At 46.9% G+C, this 22930-nt stretch overlaps 3 protein-coding genes and 1 non-coding gene across 4 annotated transcripts; 2 read left to right on the top strand and 2 right to left on the bottom strand.

Moving 5' to 3' along the window:
* Positions 1–615: 615 nt before the first annotated feature.
* Positions 616–4097, bottom strand: LOC112897670 (phosphopantothenate--cysteine ligase 2-like). The gene is made up of 9 exons (XM_025966020.1): positions 3655–4097; positions 3377–3509; positions 3251–3295; positions 2916–3001; positions 2621–2673; positions 2450–2509; positions 2032–2133; positions 1327–1446; positions 616–1232 (listed from the first exon to the last, which is right to left on the bottom strand). Exons 1-9 carry the CDS (start codon positions 3806–3808, stop codon positions 990–992), a joined length of 996 nt encoding a protein of 331 aa, XP_025821805.1. The 5' UTR covers positions 3809–4097; the 3' UTR covers positions 616–989.
* On the bottom strand, positions 4044–4115 carry TRNAW-CCA. The gene has a single exon. It is a non-coding gene; the product is annotated as a tRNA-Trp (tRNA).
* A 1065-nt stretch (positions 4116–5180) lies between these two features.
* Positions 5181–18052, top strand: LOC112897284 (DNA polymerase I A, chloroplastic-like). Its single transcript, XM_025965556.1, has 12 exons — positions 5181–5597; positions 6155–6845; positions 7347–7547; positions 7852–8519; positions 9266–9695; positions 10262–10357; positions 10959–11051; positions 11147–11341; positions 16240–16332; positions 16752–16964; positions 17050–17139; positions 17317–18052. The coding sequence occupies exons 1-12, from the start codon at positions 5452–5454 to the stop codon at positions 17476–17478; spliced, it is 3078 nt and encodes a 1025-aa protein (XP_025821341.1). The 5' UTR covers positions 5181–5451; the 3' UTR covers positions 17479–18052.
* Positions 18053–19340: 1288 nt separating this feature from the next.
* LOC112897402 (pollen-specific leucine-rich repeat extensin-like protein 2) lies at positions 19341–22664 on the top strand. The gene is made up of 6 exons (XM_025965690.1): positions 19341–19528; positions 19672–19804; positions 19912–20015; positions 20841–21012; positions 21102–21242; positions 21324–22664. Exons 1-6 carry the CDS (start codon positions 19467–19469, stop codon positions 22347–22349), a joined length of 1638 nt encoding a protein of 545 aa, XP_025821475.1. The 5' UTR covers positions 19341–19466; the 3' UTR covers positions 22350–22664.
* The last annotated feature ends 266 nt before the right edge of the window (positions 22665–22930 follow it).

Here is a 22930-nt window from a genome sequence, read left to right as displayed (position 1 = left end):
AGGAGATAGAAAAATAGCACACCAGGCACTGAATGTGCAGGGGTGAGGACAGGAGAGCTCACCGGATCGGAGAAGCCGCGGCAGATGCCAATATGCCACCGGAGGCGTGACGGTGGCAAGATAGCGCCGCGCCGTCGCCGTCGCGCGTCCATGAAGAGTGCGGGTTGGCTGGCTGGGGATGGGGATGGGGATGGCCGGATGGGCGCCGGGGGGATGGGCGGGGTGCGGGGCGGCGGAGGTCATCACCAATCAGGTCTGGCCTGGCGAACCAATCAAGAGGGCGCAGGCGGGTGATGCGGCTCACCGGTCAGCAGCAGCCAGCGGCATTGGATTCGAGGAGGCCGGGACGGAGGGTACACTCGGTTTATTTGTTTTCTTATTTTCCACTTATTTTCTGTACGAATGCAATATTGTACTCAAAATCCACGCAGAAAAGGTAATATTGGCCGCAACTTTCAGATTCCGGGAGAACGCTCCATCCAGAGGATTGGAGGTCGTCCACTTGTTGAACGAATTTTGCAGGAGTTGCCTACTCTCTTAGGAATTCTCGTGCCAAAATACTCGGTTTCAAAGAGGCGGCAAAACAACGGTGCCGGGCAGGTGTTGAAGTTCACATTTCATACAGGTACAGGACGTTGCATCGATGTATCAAAACTCATGAGGGTTAAAGAAACCAAAGGCAAGCATGGCCCCTATATAATTTTTCGCAAACTCTAGTCAACCTTTCTCTCTCTCGACATCACTGTGTTCATTCATCATATAGGGCCCCAGTTGCACCCACATTAACAGAGAACAGTGGCATCACAATGCCGACTTATAGCTAGCTTTGCATTCGAATTCAAACGTGTATAGGCATTGCCGCATTGGTGCGATCCATAACTTTGGCCTGCTGCAACACACTGAGCCTCTGATGAACCAGGTGATCTCTGCAGCAGCTTGATAGAAGTAACTCAAATAGCCGATACTCTGCCCCCACCATGTGTTCAACTTTAACAGTCTTCTGAACCGGATTGTCTGATGTGCTCCGAGTGCATCTTTACCAGGAGCTCAGTCAGCTGCTCTTCCAGGTCTTCCTCCTTGCTGCTCCTGCTCACGGCCGTCCTCCCGCTGCTTGTGACCATGACCACCACATCTTTGTAGTTTGCAAGCTCGTTGGCAACCACCACGTTCATACCGTACTTCTTCAAAGCCATCTCCGCCTTCTGTAGAAGAATGTTTGGATCCGTCTCGAGCTGCAGTGTACAGGTATTAGGAACGATTGGCAAGGGGGATTTGGAGATAGGAAGGCTCAAGAGTTAGTGAAGAAAGAAGAAATTTAGAACTAACCTTGAATGATACACAAAATGCTGAAGGGGCCCAATTTTTTCTGAGGATGAAAAGCATCTTAGGGACTTGATTGAGTTGCATGCTTAAAGGGCCAACTGCTGACTCGATTTTATGCTTAGCCTGTGAAAATATTCGTGTCAGGGAGAAATAGGGAATGGAACCTTGCAAAGGTGTCGGAACAATTTGAGTGTTTAACTGAAAGTTCCATTAGCTGTCCTCTCAACAAGCATTAGTGACCAAGTACTAACGCAATGCAACATGGATACAAATCTGCTGCTCCAACTAGCACGGGGTGTGCTCTTTTCAAATATAAGAAAACAGTACAGATGAGTCTGGATGCTTACCTTTCCTGTATTTCAAGTTTACTAAGTCATGACACAGTCCTAAAATTTAATGAAGCACGCTGAGGGACTACACACATAAGCAAAGACACGGTTTAAATAGAGGTTCTTCAGTCAAAAAACTTGTTTTTGTGAACCAAGTGGCTAGTTAAACCTTGATAGTTCTTGTAAAAATGGAGGAAGCAGAATGTAAAAACCATGTCTCCTATGATGTGCAATGATAATGCCAGTCTAGATCGTAGCGGTGTAATCATCTGACGTGCACTAACTGCTTCAGATGTACCCTGTTGTGCTCCAAGTGCAAGCAGTTCATTGGTTCGCTCAGATATGATAAACCCATGAAGACATTGAAGATAGAACCTACCATGCTTTCCCATGGAACATAAAAGTCAGAAACTGCAGCAGCAAGAAAGAACATTCCACGGTGCCCCAAGCAATTCATAGAAGTAGCTACCATTTGTAGTAACTGTTGGAAACAGGAAAATAACAAACACATCAGATTCAGTGCTAGTACAATATATTCACAAGTTAAGCTATCATGCACAGATGCCCATATAGCTAAGCTTCTATTTTCTAGCTAAACATACGATTAATGAGACTACTTTGAATCACAAAAGTTTCCGCCCACATTCAACTATGCTGAAATTTTGAACAGTATTCCAACCAACAAACCATGATGGTACAAAACATAACATGAATGACAACAGTTATATGTGAGACCGACATTATGCAAAACAAAAAGAACTGGAGACATGCTCTGGTAGGAAGTAGGCTTTGGGTACCTGAAGGTACTCAAAAATTGTCGTGAAGGGAAGTTTCAGAAGCAGGCCTTCATCAATTGCCTGCAATCGTGAATACAAGACGAGACCATGGTACCATATCAATCTGACTTGCAGTTGGAGCTAAAGCATCATTAGAGAAAGCAGCATTCAAATAGGGGTGCGAATATATACCTTGCGATAATTGCTAATAGCTGCCTTGACCACAGCAGAATGAGATTGGGGAACTGAGATGCATAACAGAGATACAAACAGATGTGTTAATTCAACAGTCAAATACAGTATACGGATATTCATTTAAAGATTACTTGCAACTAATGAATGAGATGATGAGGCTGAACAATTAGGAAAGGAGATAAACTAAGTAGGCGAGTAGCATAAATCCATAAGGCAAGGTACAAAATTGATCAGACCAAACAGATTTCGTCAGTTACATGACATACATAATTCAGGAAAACAGTCCCCCAACCTTGGATCTCTGAGTCTTCACCAAGCTCAAAAAGATCGAGAAACGAATCCTCTGGGAGAAATCTACAGTAAGGCTGCTTGCTCCCACTGCAAAGAGGCGCTGGTGTCACTCACACTTGCCAGACATTCTGGTGTTCAGAAATCAGAACTGAAATAAAAACAGCTTGCAGCTAACTGCACAATGCCACCCTGTCCTTTTGGTAACGAGAACTTCCCAAAGGCCAAAACCACCCTACCTAGTAGCTAAACTATGAGACAAACTGATGCCAATTTCAGTGAAATAATTGAGCATGTAGGGAACACAGCAACAAAGACAGGCTGGTTTGAAGTGCTCACCGGCGATGGATGAAGATGACAGCATAGCCTGCGTTGACAAAATACCTGCATTTTGCCACAGACAGTTCTAAACAACAAGCGGAGCGGTGACAAGCAAAAACAAGAGGGCGCGGTATGTGTGTGTACTCGGTGGCGGCCGCCCCCCGCTGGCCGGAGGCGAAGTTGTCGATGTAGCGCACGCAGCGCTGCTCCAGGGGCACCGTGGTGCCGCCGGAGGTGATGCAGATCACCCCGGCGGGCCCGCCCGCATCGCCGCTCCCTGCAGCACGCGATCAGGGTCAGGAGCAGCTCGTTTGAAATCTGGATTGTTTGCAGCAACCAACCGGAGCCGGGCCGCGGCGGAAGCAGACGAACCGGAGGGATGAGAGCAAGGGGAGAAGTGAGGGATCGGGGGGGCCACTTGCCTGCGGAGTGGCGGGCGACGAAATCGGCCACGCTGGCGGCGACGCGGTCGCGGTCGCGGAGCGGCGGCGCGGCGCGGAAGAAGGCCTCCGCCGCCTCCTCGCTCCGGCGCGCTGCGGCCTCGGCCTCCACCGCGATGCTTGGATCCACTTCCATGGCTTCAGCTCACTTCCGATGCTCCGGTTTCCCTTTTCTTCAGAAGAGATTTTGTGCGGATTTTTGCAGAGAAAAATGAGCGCGAGAGTGATGGGACTGCATTAAATAAAAGGAAGAATAGGATTCTTTGCATCCATTATGAAGAGATCGAGACCGAAAGATGATACGAGATGAAGAATTCGGTGAACAAAAAATTTTGAGGAACAAAAAATATCCGGACTTGGATCGGGGGGTTTGAACCCGACGTGAATCGAACACGCAACCTTCTGATCTGGAGTCAGACGCGCTACCATTGCGCCACGGATCCGGCTGTGCTTATGTAAAATCATTTAAAGTCCAAAACAGAATGTCAGACTATCCAAGTTCGTTGGGTACAGAGGTACGCCATTACAAAATCATTTCCTTTTAGTTCTCGACTATACGTACATTTGCCAGGGGAAGTACACGTGCATTAGCATTACAACCAATTTTGATCTATAGTGCTCAACCTAAATACCGTCATTTACTTTCTGACCTTTTGATCGTTATCTGCCATCACAGTCAAGACTTTTATTCAGTGTTAACGGTAGCATTGAATGAATGGTAGATTGATAGTGGCATCGTCACCAATAGCTCCAAATGAGATGAGAAGGGCTTCTAGGAGCGATATGACAAATGAACTAGTTTAACGGTAACCACGTTATTATTTTATTCTCCTGTTTGGCAGTTTGTTGTTTCCATTAGGCATTAGCATCCATCACATTATTTTTTTCCTTTTTCTTCTTTTCTGTTAATTTATTAGAGTTTGCTGCAACTCTGATTTGGACGCAATAGTATTCTTGATTCACCTTTTTTTCGATTCCTACTTTATTCAATAATGAGGTTATAAGAGGAGATGGAGCTTTCCATGTGGATATTATAAGCCACCTCCTTTTCTTCACCTACATCATTTTCTTCCACATCCTCCTTCAATACATTGGAGCACCGGCTATGGGACAGTTGGAGCATATATAAATCCGACACTTAAGAGAAAAAGGACCTACGAATTATCTATTGTGACGTTTTTCGCATGAGATGATATATAAAAAAGCGTGCAATCCATCAAATAAAACTTAATTATAAACATACCTGGCTAATTGAGACATCCATCAGAGAGTCATAATACGCGGGCTATGAAGACATCGGATATCCGATCATTCATCAAGTAGTCGAGTTGGCTGTTACGTACGCTTTCGCTGTTGAGACACGCCTACTACCTGCGGAGCCATGTGAAAGTCGCCATCCTCTAACAGAGACGGGTTTCGCTGCAGCCCAGCGTCACCAGGCCAGCACCCAGCGGCCGCTTAAACCCTCGTTCCCCTTTCGTCTTCCCCCAAACCCCCCAACAGTCTCGCGTCCACCCCACCTCCGCCCCCCGCCGGGCCGCCACCGCTTCCACTCCTCCTGTCGCGCCTCCCGGGTAGCCTCATCCCGCCCCCTTGATGCTCTCTCTCGCCTCCCGCCGCTAGCCGCCACGTCCACGAACGCGCGTCCCCGCCACCCGCTCTCTCCCGCGCGGTCGCGCAGAGACGGCGGCCCCCTTTGGCCTCGGTTTCTGCGTCTCCGGCGGCCGCGCAGCGGGGAGGAGCGGGTCCGGTTCCAAGCTGAGGCGGTTCGTGGGCGCCATGGCGGTGGCGGCGCCGGCGCCGGCGCCGCTGCTGCGGTGCCGCGGCTCGGCGCCGCCGTGGCTCTCCTCGTCGTCGCCGCCCTACTTCCTCCGCCGCCGCGCCCGCCGCTCCTCGCCGCCGCCCGCGCTGTCCGTGTGCAGGAGGTAGTCGCCGCGGCACCGATTCGGAGATTTGTTCATGCCGTTTCTGCGCTGTGTGTCCAGATGGGTCATTCGATGGTCGTTCTGCCACTTTAGGGGTCCGTTGAAATACCCCATTTGGACTATGTGACGCGGGTGTTCTCGGGGTGGTGCTTTGCTGTGTCGGAAATGATGCGTTGACTGCTCTAGGTGCGGAGTGACTAGGTCGATTTGTGTTTTCAGTATTGTATTGTTACCAATGGGATTTAGACTGTACTAGGATGTCTGTTCTGTTGGTTCGAATGATTAGCCCCATGTCTTGGTTAGTCTAAATACAGTCTTTGTCAACCAATTAGAGGATGCTTAAAGTTGGTTGACCTTAGTTATGTTAGCAAAGGGAACACAGTCTCACCTTCTATTGCCCCATGATTGTTTGAACCTGTCCATGCGCCGCCTGAAAATAGTGATCCCCTGAAGCTTGTTCTATTGTCTGATATGCTCTCCTTTACCTGTCTTTCAGTACTTAGGAGTTTTGAATTGCTTTTATGCTTTCTAACTTTGGTAATCGTTCTGGCTGACAGGCAAGACTATTCTCATAGCTCAGATATGGGAGTTCGAGAAAGCAGTGGTTTCAAGCTTGGATTCTATGCCAACTTAAACGTGCAAAATATTGCACAAGAATGGCTTGTCGAGAGCAGGAGGCTGTTTTATCTCAGAACCATCAACAGTGTCACAAATAACATCTATAAGGGCACCACTCCTCGACGGGCTGGGAACCTACAAAATGAACTCTCAGAAGATTGCAGGGGTTTAAACTACCCTTCCTTGTGCAATATAAGAGAACATGTATCATCCAAGTCAATTGTAAATAGACATGAAAATACTGAACTGGTCAAGCATAGTATGATAAATCAGCCTGTGCAATCAGTGTTCCCAGTAAGTGTTGTTAATAATAGTGTCAAACAGAACATGCCTAGAGGCCCAAATGTGGGGATTTCTTTGCATGACATCTCTAATACGGAGGTAATTTGGGAGCTGGATAATAAGGTTCATGATGGTGATGGCAAAAAGGTCAAGAAACTTGTAGTTAAGAAAAGGGTTTCATCTTTGCCAACTAAAGCATCCTTCTCCAAGGAATCTGTGGAAGCACGGAAGGAAGTTGCTGCCATCTACGACAAAGTTTTGGTAGTTGACAATATCCAGTCAGCTAGGACAGTTGTTCAACTGCTTACTACAAAGTACAAGAACTTTATTCATGCATGCGACACGGAGGTAAAAAGGAACCCTGCTTGATTTATTTGCTTTCTTATGTAGTGGTTTTGTTGTCCATCCTTATTCACCAAGGGAAATCATTTGTTTCACAAAGACAGCAAAATGTTCCATTGTTTATAGGTATTAGGTTTAAAGTTGAGTAATGTCTTTTTACTGTGAAGTGCCATCTGTCATGTATTACATCCTGTGTTTGTTCCAATTTCTTAGTTACCAGAAGAATCTTATTTCTGATAGTGATAGGTGATAGATTGTAATACCTGCAACTCCATTTCCTGACCCCAAGTATTTGGTCATTCTTGGTCTATTTTCTTCATGAATGTACCAAAATCCACCATAGAAAATGGAAGAATTTAAGTCAGATGTCATGATTCATGTTGAAGATTGCAATCTGTATCAGTTTTTCTTTGTTTCATGAGCTATGCTCATAATCTACTGCTAGGTTAGCAACCTATGAGCAGAAGTAAATTCAGTTGTAGTGATTGGAGTTTAATATTTGTGCAGGTAGCAAATATTGACGTCAAAGATGAGACACCAGTTGGTCATGGACAAGTAACATGCTTTAGCATCTATTCAGCAAATTCTAATGCACAGGTCGCTGATTTTGGAAATGGAAAAACTTGCATTTGGGTTGATGTTCTGGATGGTGGGAGGGATGTCCTGACGGAGTTTGCTCCTTTCTTTGAAGATCCATCCATCAAGAAGGTGCAATTCTTTTCCTCTTTGGAGTTTGGAGTAACTTTATGGCCACTTATTCTCCTTTTATGTGTTTGTTGAAAGTGTATTCTACACTTTCTTTATTACTCTATTTACTGTTACAGACTATACTTGAAACAAATTGGGTACACTTCACAATTTTAGCCTTCACCATTTTACAAGATTGTCAACATGGAAAAACTACAGGCTCTCTAACTGCAGACCATACCTGGTTACCCACCAAAGGCATCACATTCAACTACTTTTAGCTTTGTTTTCTTGAATTATCTGAAGTGAACATCCATTTTCTCAGGTTTGGCATAACTATAGCTTTGATAGCCATGTCATTGAGAACCATGGAATTAAAGTTGCTGGGTTTCATGCTGATACAATGCATCTTGCACGCCTTTGGGATTCATCAAGGAGAACTGATGGTGGATATTCTCTTGAAGGACTTACAAATGACCGTAGAGTCATGGATGTTGCTCCAGAGAATTTACCTAATGCTGGAAAGACATCAATGAAAACCATCTTTGGCAAGAAAAAAGTTAGAAAGGATGGATCTGAAGGGAAAGTCATAGCTGTTGACCCAGTTGAAAAGTTACAAAGGGAAGACAGGGAGTTGTGGATTTGCTATTCTTCACTAGATTCAATGAGCACCTTGCGGCTTTATGAGAGCTTAAAAAGAAAGCTTGAAACAAAGGAATGGATCTTTGATGGTTGCCCCAGGGGCACAATGTACGATTTCTATGAAGAGTATTGGCGTCCCTTCGGTGCCCTTCTTGTGAAGATGGAAACAGAGGGAATGCTTGTTGATCGTGGTTACCTTTCAGAGATAGAAAAGGCTGCTATTGCTGAACGAGAAGTAGCTGCAAATAAGTTTCGGAAATGGGCATCTAAATACTGTCCTGATGCCAAGTACATGAATGTGAATAGCGATACTCAAATTCGCCAACTTCTCTTTGGTGGCATTGAAAATAGGTACTGTTTTGCACTGATCCCTTCACTAACTTCATATACCTTCTTGCAACGGTATACCTTCCTGAGTGCACTTTATCTTTGGATCTTTATGAAAGGGTGCTAGTAATTATGATAGTGGTTTGGTGTAGAATACGTTAATTTGGTGGCAATTCATATGTACAGCTCCAATCCCCAAAGTCGATAGCATCCACAACCATTTCTAAGAGGAAAATGAATTCTCCTTTGCCTTTTGTATCTACTTACCATTTTGTGTATGTAATATACTAGGCAGAAGTGAACTGAATCTCTTTGGTTTTCTTTTGTATCTTCTAGTAATTGATCGTGCATACTCCCTCCGTCCCACAAAGACTGTTCGTTTAGCCTTCAAATTTTGTCCCACAAAGAGTGTTCTTTTAGATTGTAGTAAAGTCCATATAATTAAAGCAATATCAAATACCGAGAAATAATTGCATAGAGAAGGGCATGGAGCCAATCAAATGCTTAAGTAGAAGTTACTTTTCAGGTTCCAATGCATTTGCATTTATTGAAGATCTAGGGAACCAAATAAACAGCGCGGTCTTCAATCACAACTGCTATAGGTAATTAGGGGTAACATGGTCATTTTCCACTACTAGTAATATGTCTGAAATTTTCTAAACGAACAGTCTTTGTGGGACGGAGGGAGTATATCCTTGGAAACTGAAGCTTTCTTTCACATCATTTCTGTATAATTCCTAAAGGTGTTAACATTATTATCTTTGTAACAGACATAAATCTGGTGAAACCTGGCCACACAGTAAAACTTTTAAAGTGCCAAATGAAGAAAGTGTAGATACAGAGGGAAAGAAGACTTCAAAGTATCGTACAATCAAACTTTGCAGTATCGTTGAAGATCTGAAAATTGATATGTTCACCCCTAGTGGCTGGCCATCAGTCAGCGGTGATGCATTGAGAAGCTTGGCTGGTAAAATACCCACGGGACATATTTACACAATAGATGATAATGAAGGGGATGAAGAAGATACTAGTGGTTCTGAACATTCTGAGCAGGAAGTAGATGAAAGTTCCTCATATGGAACAGCATATGAAGCGTTTGGTGGAGGAAAGAAGGGAAAAGAAGCATGCAATGCAATTGCAGCTTTATGCGAAATATGTTCTATCGATTCATTGATATCCAATTTCATTCTTCCCTTGCAGGTTAGTCATCTGATCTTGTAAGTTGTCATTCCTACCTTACTGACAATGCAAATCAGGTTTCACTGGTGTGTGGTATGCTCACAGCTCAAAATTCTTGATGTTATGTGCTGTGAAACTGAAAGCTATAGCATCATCAGAAAATGTGCTGATTCACTTAGGGTTACAAGTTCTTTTTTCTTTTGCTTTTCCTTTTGTTGAGAGGAAGCATGGAATTCACTAAACTGTCAGTTTAAAGTTTAGTTGGTTTGCATTGGTAGCGTTTGTAAATTTTGTTTCTTTGCAAAACAGTTGTTGCATTTAGTTGTTATTATGATTGCATGTTTTTTGTTACTTCAATTCTACCATGATGATTCATTTCTTGTTCACCACTTCGCGATATATTTGAGGGCTTTAAAGGTGCTTAGCTACATCATGTTGGCATTGTAGTGTGGATTTTGAGTGAGAACATTGCTATGTAGTGTTTCTGCCAGCTTTTGCCAGCATAGCAGTTATGCTTACCTAACTGCGTTCAACTGCGAAGTGTTTCTATGTGTTGTGTATTTGAAAGCTTCCTTACTCCATGATAGGGAGATCATATATCTTGTGCCGCGGGGCGGATTCACTGTTCATTAAATATCAATACTGAGACAGGACGCTTGTCAGCACGAACGCCAAATCTACAGGTATCCATAATCTTTTGTTTTTATTTGGGATTTGTAAGAAGCTTTATAAATCTACATGGGATCTCTAAGGAGGTTTTTGTATCACCATCTCTGGATTGTTAAGGACAAAGATACAAACAAGTGGTAGTTACATGTTTATTCAAGAAAATAATCAAATGACAGTGCCAACTTTTGCTCACTGGTATTAAAAGCTACTGTTCCACAGAGGTCGTGGTCCAAGATGTATGTGTTATGTGTAATGTCTGCTGATTACAGCCTGAGGCTTCAGCATTCACCAGAGGCAATATAAATGAAATCCTCCACAGGAATCTGATAAAAATCATTAACTTACCTACCTGACTTTTGCCATATCTCACTACTCTTTTGAGTGAACATCAGGTTACACATTTCAAATATTCATTTCTTAATGGACTGCAGCTACTTTTAGGCTTCATAACATATATCCGTCTGGATAAAAATATATTTAGCTCCACAAGTGGCAAATGGTTTAATTCTAGTTGTGATATAGTTTAGATATGGTAAATGGTGCTCACTGCTAAAGTAGCACCTTATTCGTTTGGTCCAATGTTATTAATTGAACTCAATATGTGCCCCTTTCCAGAATCAACCTGCCCTTGAAAAGGATAGGTATAAGATTCGCCAAGCCTTCGTTGCAGCTCCAGGAAATTCTCTTATTGTTGCTGATTATGGTCAGGTGTGCTAACTAGTGCTCAATAGTCATGTTTTCGTCCTTGAATTGCCTGAGCAATTTCATTCTTAGTCTCTTATTAAAGCCATGTTTTAATGTAGCTGGAGCTGAGGATCTTAGCCCACCTTACTAACTGTAAAAGCATGCTGGATGCTTTCAAGGCTGGTGGTGATTTCCATTCTAGGACCGCCATGAATATGTACCAGCATATCCGTGATGCTGTTGATGAAAAGAAAGTTCTTCTTGAGTGGCACCCTCAACCTGGTCAAGAGAAACCTCCAGTGCCTCTATTGAAGGTACACCAAGTGCTACTAGTTTTTTTTCAGCTCTGGTGTTTCTTATAAACTGTCTTGATTCATTTTATTTGTCCTTTACTTTATATCTACATATCACATTTTTGATGCAATAATCTCCCCAGCTTGTTGTCCATTCAATCAAATTCCTATTTCCTTTTCTAAATGATATAGGGATATATACCTGAGGAAGAGTATCTGCATTCCCAAAAACCCTAAACAGGGTATAGAGGATGTAATATACATGGGCCCCTATGGGCCACAATGCCCTATGGGCTCAATACACTCCAACACCCCCCCCGCAGTCTGAACAACCGGCGCAACGGTGTTCAAGACTGGACAAGAAGAGAGTACAAAGGGCAAATACCCCCCCGCAGCCACAACTAGCCACCGGCTACGTTGAGGCTGGATCGAAACTCCGAGAAGGTCGAGGAGGGCAGCCCCTTGGTGAAGACGTCAGCAAACTGGGAGGTAGTCGGGACATGGAGGACCCGAACATCGCCGATTGCGACTGTCGCACACGAAGTGTAGGTCGATCTCCACGTGCTTTGTCCGCTGATGCTGGACGGGGTTGGTGGAGAGATACACGGCGCTGACGTTATCGCAGTAGACGAGCGTGCTCTTGGCGAGCGGGCTGTGGAGCTCCGCCAAGAGCTGTCGGAGCCAGGACGCCTCCGCTACGCCGTTAGCGACAGCCCGGTACTCCGCCTCAGCACTGGAGCGAGAGACAACCGGCTGCCGCTTGGATGACCAGGAGACCAGGTTGCCGCCCAGGAAGACGGCGTAGCCGGAAGTGGAGCGACGGGTGTCCGGGCAGCCAGCCCAGTCAGCGTCGGTGTAGACCACCAGCTCAGCAGAAGACGAGCGGTGAAGTACCAGGCCGAGGTCCACAGTGCCACGGACGTAGCGGAGGAGACGCTTCAGCGCAGCAAGGTGTGACTCCCGGGGATCATGCATATGGAGACAGACCCGCTGGACAGCGTAGGTGAGATCCGGCCTGGTGAAGGTGAGGTACTGCAAAGCACCAGTCAGACTCCGGTAGGCAGTAGGATCAGCCACCGGATCACCCAGATCGGCGGACAGCTTCGCCTGAGTGTTGACAGGAGTGGAGTAGGGCTTGCAATCAGTCATCCCAGCCCGCTCCAGGATATCGAGTGCGTACTGCCGCTGGTGCATGAGTAGACCAGACGGGCGAGGCTCAACAGTGACGCCCAAGAAGTGGTGGAGCTGACCGAGATCCTTCATAGCAAACTCCTGCTGCAGAGAGGAGATGACACTCTGAAGCAACTGCTGACTAGAGGCTGTGAGCACAATGTCATCAATGTAGAGCAGCAGATAGGAGGTCTCATCCCCTCGGCGGTAGACGAAGAGAGACGTGTCAGACTTGGCCTCGGTGAACCCCAATGTCAGCAAGAACGTGGCGAACCGAGAGTACCAAGCCCGAGGAGCCTGCTTCAGCCCATAGAGAGATTTGTTGAGCCGGCAGACCATATCCAGACGACTCGAATCCACAAATCCCGCTGGCTGAGAGCAGTAGACAGTCTCTAACAGAGTGCCGTGAAGAAACACATTCTTCACGTCCAGTTGGTGGACAGGCCAAGAGCGCGAGAGCGCAAGCGACAGGACAGTGCGCAACGTAGCAAGCTTCACGACAGGGCTGAAGGTCTCATCATAGTCCACACCAGGCCGCTGAGTGAACCCCCGGAGAACCCAGCGAGCCTTGTAGCGCTCCAGTGTGCCATCAGCCCGACACTTATGTGTCCAGATCCACTTGCCAGTCACCACATTGCAACCAGACGGACGCGGCACGAGGTCCCACGTCTGGTTGGCAAGAAGAGCCGCGTACTCCTCTTCCATCGCGTGACGCCAGTGAGGATCCGCCAAGGCGTCGCGGACAGAGGAGGGTACTGGAGAGACCCGCGGCTCTCCCTCGGCGGCGGAGAGAGTCGCGGCCTGAGAGGCCATCCGCCGAGTCACAATGGGATGGATATGCCGAGGATCCTGATGGATGACTGGCGGGTGGTATACCTCCGGCTCGACACGAGAGGGAGCCGGAGGAGGCGGCGGCGGCGACGGCGCCGGCGTCGGCACGACGCCTCCGGAGCAAGAGGCGGCGCTAGTGTCGGCGCCGAACGACGCCGGTACACCTGCACCGGCTCAGTGTACTGCGGTGGTGTCGGGGTCGGCGCCGAGCGACGTCGGTACACCTGCACCGGCTGGGCGTACCGCGCAGGTGCACGTGAAGGCACCAGGGCCGCGCGCGGCATGACCGGAGGTCCGGGAACCGCGCGTGGCGCGACCGCGGGCACCGGGGCCACGCTCGACGCAGCAGGGATCACCGGAGACGGTGCCGGCCGGGGAAACCTGCAGGAAAAGGACAGACAGGTAACGGTGGCTGAACCACCGGGTCAGTCGGAAACAGAGTCTCCAGCTCGGGGTTAGGAGAAGGTGTAGAGGAGGTAGAGTAGGGGAAATCCGACTCGTCAAAGATGACGTGTCGGGCGATCAGAACGCGGCGAGAGGTGAGGTCGAGGCATCGGTACCCCTTGTGGTCAGGGGAGTACCCGAGGAACACACAACGAGTCGATCGGGGCGCCAGCTTGTGAGAAGTGGTGGCGGAGGTGTTAGGGTAACACGCACACCCAAAGACCCGAAGGTGGTCGTAGCGAGGAGGGGTACCGAAGAGAGCGTGGTGTGGAGTGGGAGCAGGAGAAGCAGTGGACGGAAGACGGTTAAGCAGGTAGGTGGCGGTGTGGAGGCTCTCAGCCCAGAAGCGCGGGGGCAGAGAGGCCTGGATCAGAAGGGTGCGCGCAACGTCGTTCGTCGTGCGAATCATCCGCTCAGCCTTGCCGTTCTGAGGAGAGGTATACGGACAAGACATACGCAGCTGAACACCCCGAGACAGGAAGAAGGACCGGGAGGTGGAGTTATCGAACTCCCGCCCATTGTCACACTGGACGGCCTTAACTGTGAGGCCGAACTGAGTGGACACCCAGGCAAAGAAGTGGAGGAGGGTGAGGAAGGTCTCAGACTTGGCGCGCAAAGGAAAAGTCCAAGAGTAATGAGAAAAATCATCAACAATGACCAGATAATATTTATAACCAGACATGCTGAGTACAGGAGATGTCCACAGGTCACAGTGAATCAGATCAAAAGCATGCGCAGCATGTGAAGAAGAAGAAGAAAACGGAAGTCTAACATGACGACCTAACTGGCACGCATGACAGAGGTGCTCAGCAGGAGCCTTAGTACAAGGAGCATCGGTACTACGGCTGAGCTGAGCCAAAACGTCGCGGCCGGGGTGACCAAGCCGGCGGTGCCAGGTGGTGGAAGAAGGTGTCACGGCAAAAGCAGCAGACGAAGAAGCCGAAGGCGAGGCAGCGGAAGCAGGAAGCCGAAGGTTGTAAAGGGGCCCCGGGCTGTCACATCGGAGAAGTGGACGCCGGGAAGCCGAATCCTTCACAGTAAGACCAGAGGAGTCAAATTCGATAGAACAGGAGTTGTCAGCAGTAAACTGGCGAATGGAAAGAAGGTTGTGAACCATTTGAGGAGCAACAAGAACATTAGGAAGACGAGGAGCAGAACCCACGGCGGTGACAGGAAGGCAAGACCCATCACCAACCATGATAGAAGAAGGACAAGAGGGGTGTGGGGGTCGGACAGAAGAGAGGATACCGGCATCAGGAGTGGTGTGGAACGAGGCACCCGAGTCGGCGATCCACTCGGTGCTGACCGGCGGTGTTAGTCCCATGGTGCTAAAGGACTGCGCCAGAGCGGCCTGGTCCCACCCCCCAGGCCAGGTCGGCTGCTGGCTAGGCTGAGCGGGCGGGGTCCAGGACGGCGCGAAGAATGGAGCAGCACTAGTGAACATGGCCGCCGGCTGGAGCTGAGGACGAAGCCCCCCTACCGGACCCTGGAGCGGCCACATCGAGATGCGCCCTGACCATGGGTTGCTAAAGGATGGCCAGGGCGTACCTCCAGGGGCAGGGGCAGGAGCGGGAGCCGAGGTCGACGCGCTCCGACGGCCCCCACCGGTACCGGTATCCCCAAGAGCAGAGCCACCAGTGCCACCACCACCACCCCATCGCCGGCGACGTCCACGCCCCCCCCCCCCCCCCCCTCCTCCGGTCTGCCCGGCGGGAGCAGCCCCAAGGAGGGAGGTGGTAGGAGCAGCGGAGGAGGCCGGTGGAGCAGCAACGAGCGCGGCGGGGCTGGGTGAGGAGGATCCGGGCGCGAGACCCCTGATACCATGAGGAGAGTATCTGCATTCCCAAAAACCCTAAACAGGGTATAGAGGATGTAATATACATGGGCCCCTATGGGCCACAATGCCCCATGGGCTCAATACACTCCAACAATACCGTTCCTGTACTTTTGGGATTTATGAACTTTTTAATCCTATTTCACTCGTGGAATGGTGTCATTCCACAATATTTGTTGGATAGACCAATCCATTGCACAAAGTTTTTCAATTTCCATTCTATCAGGATGAATGCACTCACCCCTGGCATGGGGCATTACACTAACCAAGAATGCCATTGTATTCCATGCATGTGTTGTTGAGCAGCATTTATGTACCTAAATGTTTGAACTCTCACATCAGAAGCGAACCTTAAATGACAGTAGCGAATTTTTGCAAGAGCAGGTACCCTTGTACATTGTGTACGAGGACAGGCTTGTGTTTTTAGAGAAGATACATCCATTTTTTTATCTATTACTACCGAGCAGGAATTTTCTTGTGTGCTTTCAGTTTGCTAAATCCTTCATGCCCTGCTGTTAGTATTATATGATTAAGGAAATATATTTACATAGATTTTACAGAACCTCATAAGAGTATATGAAATAGATATACCCATGTGAATTGTGATGAAGTTGAATCAAATTTAGTGTTTCCATTTTAGGATGCTTTTGGTGCTGAGAGGAGGAAAGCTAAAATGCTTAATTTCTCAATTGCGTATGGAAAGACAGCTGTTGGGCTATCTCGAGATTGGAAGGTATGAAACTAATTACTACCAACCTACATCTGCATTTAAAATTAGGATAGTAGCGTCATCGCTGTCATCAAACTATGCAGGAAATTACTTGATCTGTAATCGATCATTTCCTTTTAGAGTTGACTAGATTCTTTATATCACAACTCACCCAGGCACCCCAGCCAGACAGCAATAGATGGTTTCTAGGAGAGTTTTCATGATTTGAGTCTCACTGCTGAGGATGCTTTGTTCCCTTAGTTCTTTTTTCCCAGCTTCTGAGATACATGGCTTATTAGCTCTCTATTTAAATTTCTAACATGTTAGAAATTGGTCATTGCCAATTCAATTAATCATATATGTTTTCCCCTTCAAGTTTTATACTTGCTATGGTATTTTTCTTTAATGGAAGTGTTATAACCATATCCGGAGTTGTTCTCTAGGTTTCTGTTAAGGAGGCGAGGGATACACTCAAGCTATGGTATGGAGATAGAAAAGAAGTGTTAGCTTGGCAAAAGAGGCAAAAGAAGCTTGCACACGAGAAATGCGAAGTTTACACTTTGCTTGGGCGATCGCGCCGTTTTCCTAACTTGACTCAATTTGGTCCTGGTCAACGAGGTCATATTGAGCGTGCTGCTATAAATGCACCAGTGCAGGTACTTATTACTAGTTGTGGCTCGACAGTTATGCTTCATTACTTCTCAAACTTGATCTTCAGCTTGGTACCTGTCTGATCCTCAGGGAAGTGCAGCAGATGTTGCTATGTGTGCCATGCTTGAGATTGAAAGGAATACCCGTCTTAAGGAGCTTGGTTGGAGGCTCCTATTGCAGGTTCATCTTTTGTTTGTACAAAACAATGCATTCTGCCTGACAACTTTACATCTTAAAAGAAGGGCAAACCACTATCGTGTTTTCTTTGATGTAAATGAAAAGGAAGTCAATGGACAACAATAGCACATATTCCATAACATCATTCACTCAACATTTGCATTTGTTTGCATCTGTCAGGTGCATGACGAAGTGATACTGGAAGGGCCTTCGGATTCTGCTGAGATGGCCAAGGCCATAGTGGTGGAGTGTATGTCCAAACCTTTCTATGGAACCAACATCCTGAATGTCGACCTGGCTGTTGACGCCAAGTGCGCAAAGAGCTGGTATGCTGCCAAATAGACTCTGGACACATCGTCATCCTAAAAATGTCCAGATGCACGTTTGCCTGTCACAAGGTTGATGACAATGGTGCGATCAAGACCTCCCCGTTCAGATAAAAAAAAATGGTGGACTTAAAGTCATCCTGGAGACTGCATCTCCTGGATCACGTTTGAAGCGGTAAACCCAACCACAACAGGATCACACGCCCATTTCTTGGTTGCAGCAGAACAGTGAAAGACCGAAGACTTGCTGGCAGTTGCCTGGAGTTGTTGTGAATGTACACTAGTAGTGTAGTAGCACGTAGATTTCTTGTAGTGTAGGTTCTCAGTTAGGGTCAGATCAGAACTTGAGGTGGCTTGATCATGAGAGAAGTAGCAGTGCCAAAGCATGCTATTTTGTTCATAAGATGACTTGTCCAGCGTGCTGGTTCATTAGGTTAGTTTCCTTACTTGTTCTGTTCCAGTGAGACCAGACTATCGTCGGGCTTGCGGCTGGTGATGCTGGGCTTTTGTTGGTCGAGGGATAACACAGTTCAGCTTTTAGCACGAGCTATGTATTGTCTCCCTTTCTCTTGAGCTAAGTTATTCAGCAATTCTGTGTTATTGGGGGATTGGACCTGGGTTCAGCAACAACCGCACCTGTTGTCACAAATATTGCAAACAAGCACTCCTCTGGATTCTAGATTCATAGTGTTTGCCATGCATCTAGCTATAGTAAAATTTATAAATTTAGAAAAATCAAGATTACCTATATTTTAAAACGGGGAGTAATATTCTAGACAAACCTACTTGTATCACTTTCGAGTAACCGTACTCAACTGATACAAACTAAATATAAATTTAATTTCAGAATGATCCATTTAACATAACCGTAAAGCATCTCTATTTGTGACAGGAGGGCGTATCTATCTTTTAAGCCCCAGGGTACCTTTTAAGCTCTACGGGGACCTCCCGCACCCCAAAACCCGACTTCTCTACTTTCTATTACACGTCAGCTAAGAACATCCACGATCCCTCCATGCAGGATGATTTTCATAATACTAATTATACCGCCACGTAGAATAATTTTCATAATATTAATTATACCCCCACATAGAACTTTTAACTTATATGGTACATAATAAACGAGAGATAGAGAGTGGAGAGAGGAAGAAACTAGATCTCGTGCAATATCCAATATCAACACGTAAACCAATATATTAGACACTATAACCTATGCATTAGGAGTGAGGTGGATCTTCATAATAAATGGAGAATAAATACGATAGGTGGAGAAAAGATGATAAGTTTAATAAAAATCCACACCAAGACATTATGGGTTGTAGATTGTAGTTTTCTAAAAGTGATGTCTTGATCATATGACAACATAGATATTACCTAAACACACTATAGGTTAGGATTGTCCTAACTCCCTTCCATCTTTAAGTGACTGATAAATAGGACGTATGTATGAAATTCTAAATTTCGCAATCACACGCTCAAAAAACCCCTTTCATGAAAATAGCAACCTTAGAAAAAGAAAAAGAATTGTATAAGAATTTAGCTTAAATGCAGCACAAGTGCACAAGTACTCCTCCCATCCAGGCATCCTGCCCGTCCGATCCGGAGACGGAATCCGAGCTTCCTTTCGAGCGAAGCAAACCCAGAGCCGAGGTCTCCTGGCTCCCGATTCTGACTTCGCCAAAGTTTGCTTAATCCCAGCCATAATCACCCAGACAAAACCCCACCCGGAAACAGACAGCGAGGATCCCCCGATCCGCCGTCCACGTGTCGGCAACAGACGGCCCGGATCCTCTCGCAGTGGAGCAGGTGCCCCCGTCGCGTGCTACGCGCACCCACCGACCTGACCCCCGTCGGCTCCGCCTCCACCTCATCGCCTCCCTCAAATTCCCTCCTCTCCTCTTCTCCCCCCTCTTCAGATCGAAGCCCACGCGCTAATCCCCCGCCGCTCGCGCGCTTCCGATCGGGCGGCCGCTTCCCACCCCACCTCACCCCTCGCCGGGCGCCATGTCGATGCTGGACGCCTTCTTCAAGGGCGGCGGCGGCGGCGGCTTCCGCGGCGCCAAGTGGTAAGTACGCGCGGGGTTTCTGGCTCTGGGGGGGTCTCCGAGCGGGGATTTGGGGAGCTTTGGTTGCTTGTTCGATTCGCGTGGTCTCGGTTCTGATCGGGCTTCCTGGTGTTGTGTTGCGTGCCGGCGGTCTGGGAGCGCAGCAAGACGCTGCTGAAGCTGACGATCCCGCGGATCAAGCTGCTGCGGAACCGGCGGGAGCTGCAGCTGCGCCAGATGCGGAGGGACATCGCCAAGCTGCTCGAGGCGGGGCAGGAGGCCACCGCGCGAATCAGGGTACGGGGCCTCTCGTGCCTCTGGATTTACTGCTCCGGGTGGAGTCGCTACTGGTTTTGGTGTCGTTCCTGGCTAATCGGATGATGCTGCTGCTGACGCTGCTGCAGGTGGAGCACATCATCCGGGAGGAGAACATGATGGCCGCGCAGGAGATCCTCGAGCTCTTTTGCGAGCTCATCGCCGTCCGCCTGCCCATCATCGAGGCGCAAAAGTCCGTTCCTCTCTCGCTTTCCATTTCACAACCCGTAACTGCAGACGCTATTGGTCATGCTGTCATTTGTCGGTCTAAGGATCATGGGCATTGCAATCTAAACTAGTTGTCACTTGATTGCCCCTTGACGTGGCAAAGTCTGCTGGAGCAGCAGTGCGTTTGCTTGGGATTTCTAATGACTTGTTAACAATTACTTTTGTTGCCCAAGGACTTTTTGAGGTGTTTTTGTATTGTGTGAAGTTTGATGTGTTGAGACACCACTTCAGCACCAGCTTCACTGCAGTCTCCTATTAGTGGACAGTTGGTTGCTAATTTGTGGTTCAATATGGCGTGCCATTAGTGCCACCGTTATTAAACTTTAAGATGGTACATTTCCTTAATATTTGAATAGTGTGTTAGTTTGCTGTGGACCTAACTGCCATACCTAAATATTAGTCATTACTTCACTGCTGTAGTCGATTATGGCTGTTTTTTTTCCTGGTTGAAACAATGTGTTTCTAGCAGATTTTGGCCCTGAAGAAAGCATTAGTTTGCTATGTTCATATGATCATATCTCAACAGAGAGAAAGGATCTTCATTCTTGTATCCTCTGCATTGTTATATTCCTTATTATTTGTTTCTTTAGACACGAGTCTTACATAGTCTGGGTTCTGAGGATGTCACTAAAATTCTATCCAGCTCTTAAATAGAAAAGAGGTCCACATTAGATGAAAAAAGTGAAACTGTTTTTGTGACTCAAAATGTAATTAACATGCTACAATAGTTTTGTAGGCTTGCAGATGTGTGTGACTGATATGTGTTTCTTTCTTGTTTTACCTTCTTCAGGGAGTGCCCCATTGATCTCAAAGAAGCAATATCCAGTATCTGTTTTGCTGCTCCAAGGTGTGCAGACCTGCCTGAACTGATGCAGGTTCAAATGATGTTTGCAACTAAATATGGGAAGGAGTTTGTTGCTGCAGCTTCAGAGCTGATGCCAGATTGTGGGGTCAATCGGCAGGTCATATGACGCTTTTAATTGGAAGTAATTTAATCATGCTATCTGGTAGCTTGAATGTTCATAACATATCAAAATGAATGCTGTTGCAGATAATTGAACTACTCTCTATCCGTCCCCCTCCTGTTGATGCAAAGTTGAAACTGCTGAAGGAGATCGCTGAGGAGCATGAAGTTGATTGGGATCCATCAGAGACGGAAACAGAATTTCTGAAACCTCATGAAGACCTATTGGTAAATAATATATTTACTTACAATTAACCATGGTTAATTTAGTAATTTGAATCTCACTTGATACAATGTTTCCGTTCTTAGAATGGACCAACCTATTTCAATGGTTCCACATTACCTCTTCCCAAGGAGAAACATGAGGAAACAGTAGCTGCAAGTGCTGCAGAGCAACCTGATGAAGACTATGAGTCAGATACTGGTCTCGAGTCACTGGATTTGCCTGAAGTCCCGAAAGCTGCGATTCGTCCACCTACTGATGCACCATCAACTCCAGATATTGGTCCACGTGATCAACGCTCCCAATCAATTCCTCATGACTTCTCAAATCCCAATTTGCCTGAAGTCCCAAAAGCTGCAATTCGTCCACCGTCTGATGTGCCATCAACCCGAGATATTGGTCCACATGTTCAAAGCTCCCAGTCAATTCCTCATGAATTCTCAAATCCTACCGACTTGGAGGAGAATCCAACAGCTGATGGTATTTTTAGGATTCAAATGAAAAGCTTGGAACATCTTGTTTCTGCACCATCTGCTCAGTCAAGCATACCAGATTCGCCAAATGAAAAGAAGCAATTTATTCCTTTCACCTCGCCCCCACCAGTTATTACTACTTCTTCGATGGAGAAAACTGAGTCAATCCCCTCACCTTCTCCATCTCCTCCAGTGAAGCCAGCAGAGCCAGAAATCTTCACTAAGAAAATCGATGAAGTGCCTCCTACTGATTACATGTTCTCGAGACAACCAGAACAGGTACACACAATCTCACATACTGGGAGCGGGACAGAAATAGACTTGGACGATGTATTATCTGCTGCTCAAACAGCAGCTGAATCAGCAGAGCGAGCTGCATCAGCGGCCCGTGCTGCTGCAAACCTTGCGCAGCTGCGAATTGCAGATCTGAAGAAGAATACCAAATCTTACGGTGATGGTGTCCCAAAGGAAAGCCATCATCAGACTGAGGCAACGCAGAAACCAGTATTTGATCACCAGGACTCCTTTACCAACAACACACAGGACTATGTGCCTTCCCCTGTACCACTGAGGTCGCCATCTTTGGAAGATGATCCATATTTCTCCTATCCCAACCTGTTCTCGCCACCGAAACCATGAGGATGGAATGAAGGTTTGCACGTAGTTGTTCAGCATAGTTTGAAGCCTCTGCAATATCATCACTTCAGCTCTGTTCTGTCTTCCTGTGTTTGGCTGTCGCCCGGAAACTTCTGTGTATGCTGAGTTGATACGAAAACAACTAAAGGAGACTACTGCGTTGTTACTCGATTATTACAATACCTGTCTTGTTGAGTCTCTGTAAATTGTACATGTGTGATGTTTGTATCAGTTTCCGAAACATTTATGCAGTTCTACAGGTAATAACGGAAACTGAATCATAGCAAATAATATTCCTTGTCATTTGTTGTGGTACTCTGTCTAGATGATTGTTCCACTCGACATCTTGCGCGTGTGATGGCCGTGATATCCAATTTATCATGCTTTTCTGGAGCGTGTGATGGCTGAAACAGCCAAACAGGTGATGCCAGGATATACCTTTTTTCTTTTGCCATTTGTCTCGCTGTTTGCAATATTTGTTTCATCACTACTTATATAACTATGTTTCATATATAATAGTATAATTGGGATTGGCTTTTGGGCTTATGCTGCTAGGAGAATTTGTCATTGCGTTTCCGGTGAAT

This window comes from Panicum hallii, chromosome 6, assembly GCF_002211085.1.
Source record: "Panicum hallii strain FIL2 chromosome 6, PHallii_v3.1, whole genome shotgun sequence".
Lineage (NCBI taxonomy): Eukaryota > Viridiplantae > Streptophyta > Magnoliopsida > Poales > Poaceae > Panicum > Panicum hallii.
This window is presented reverse-complemented; position numbering and strand designations above follow the sequence as displayed.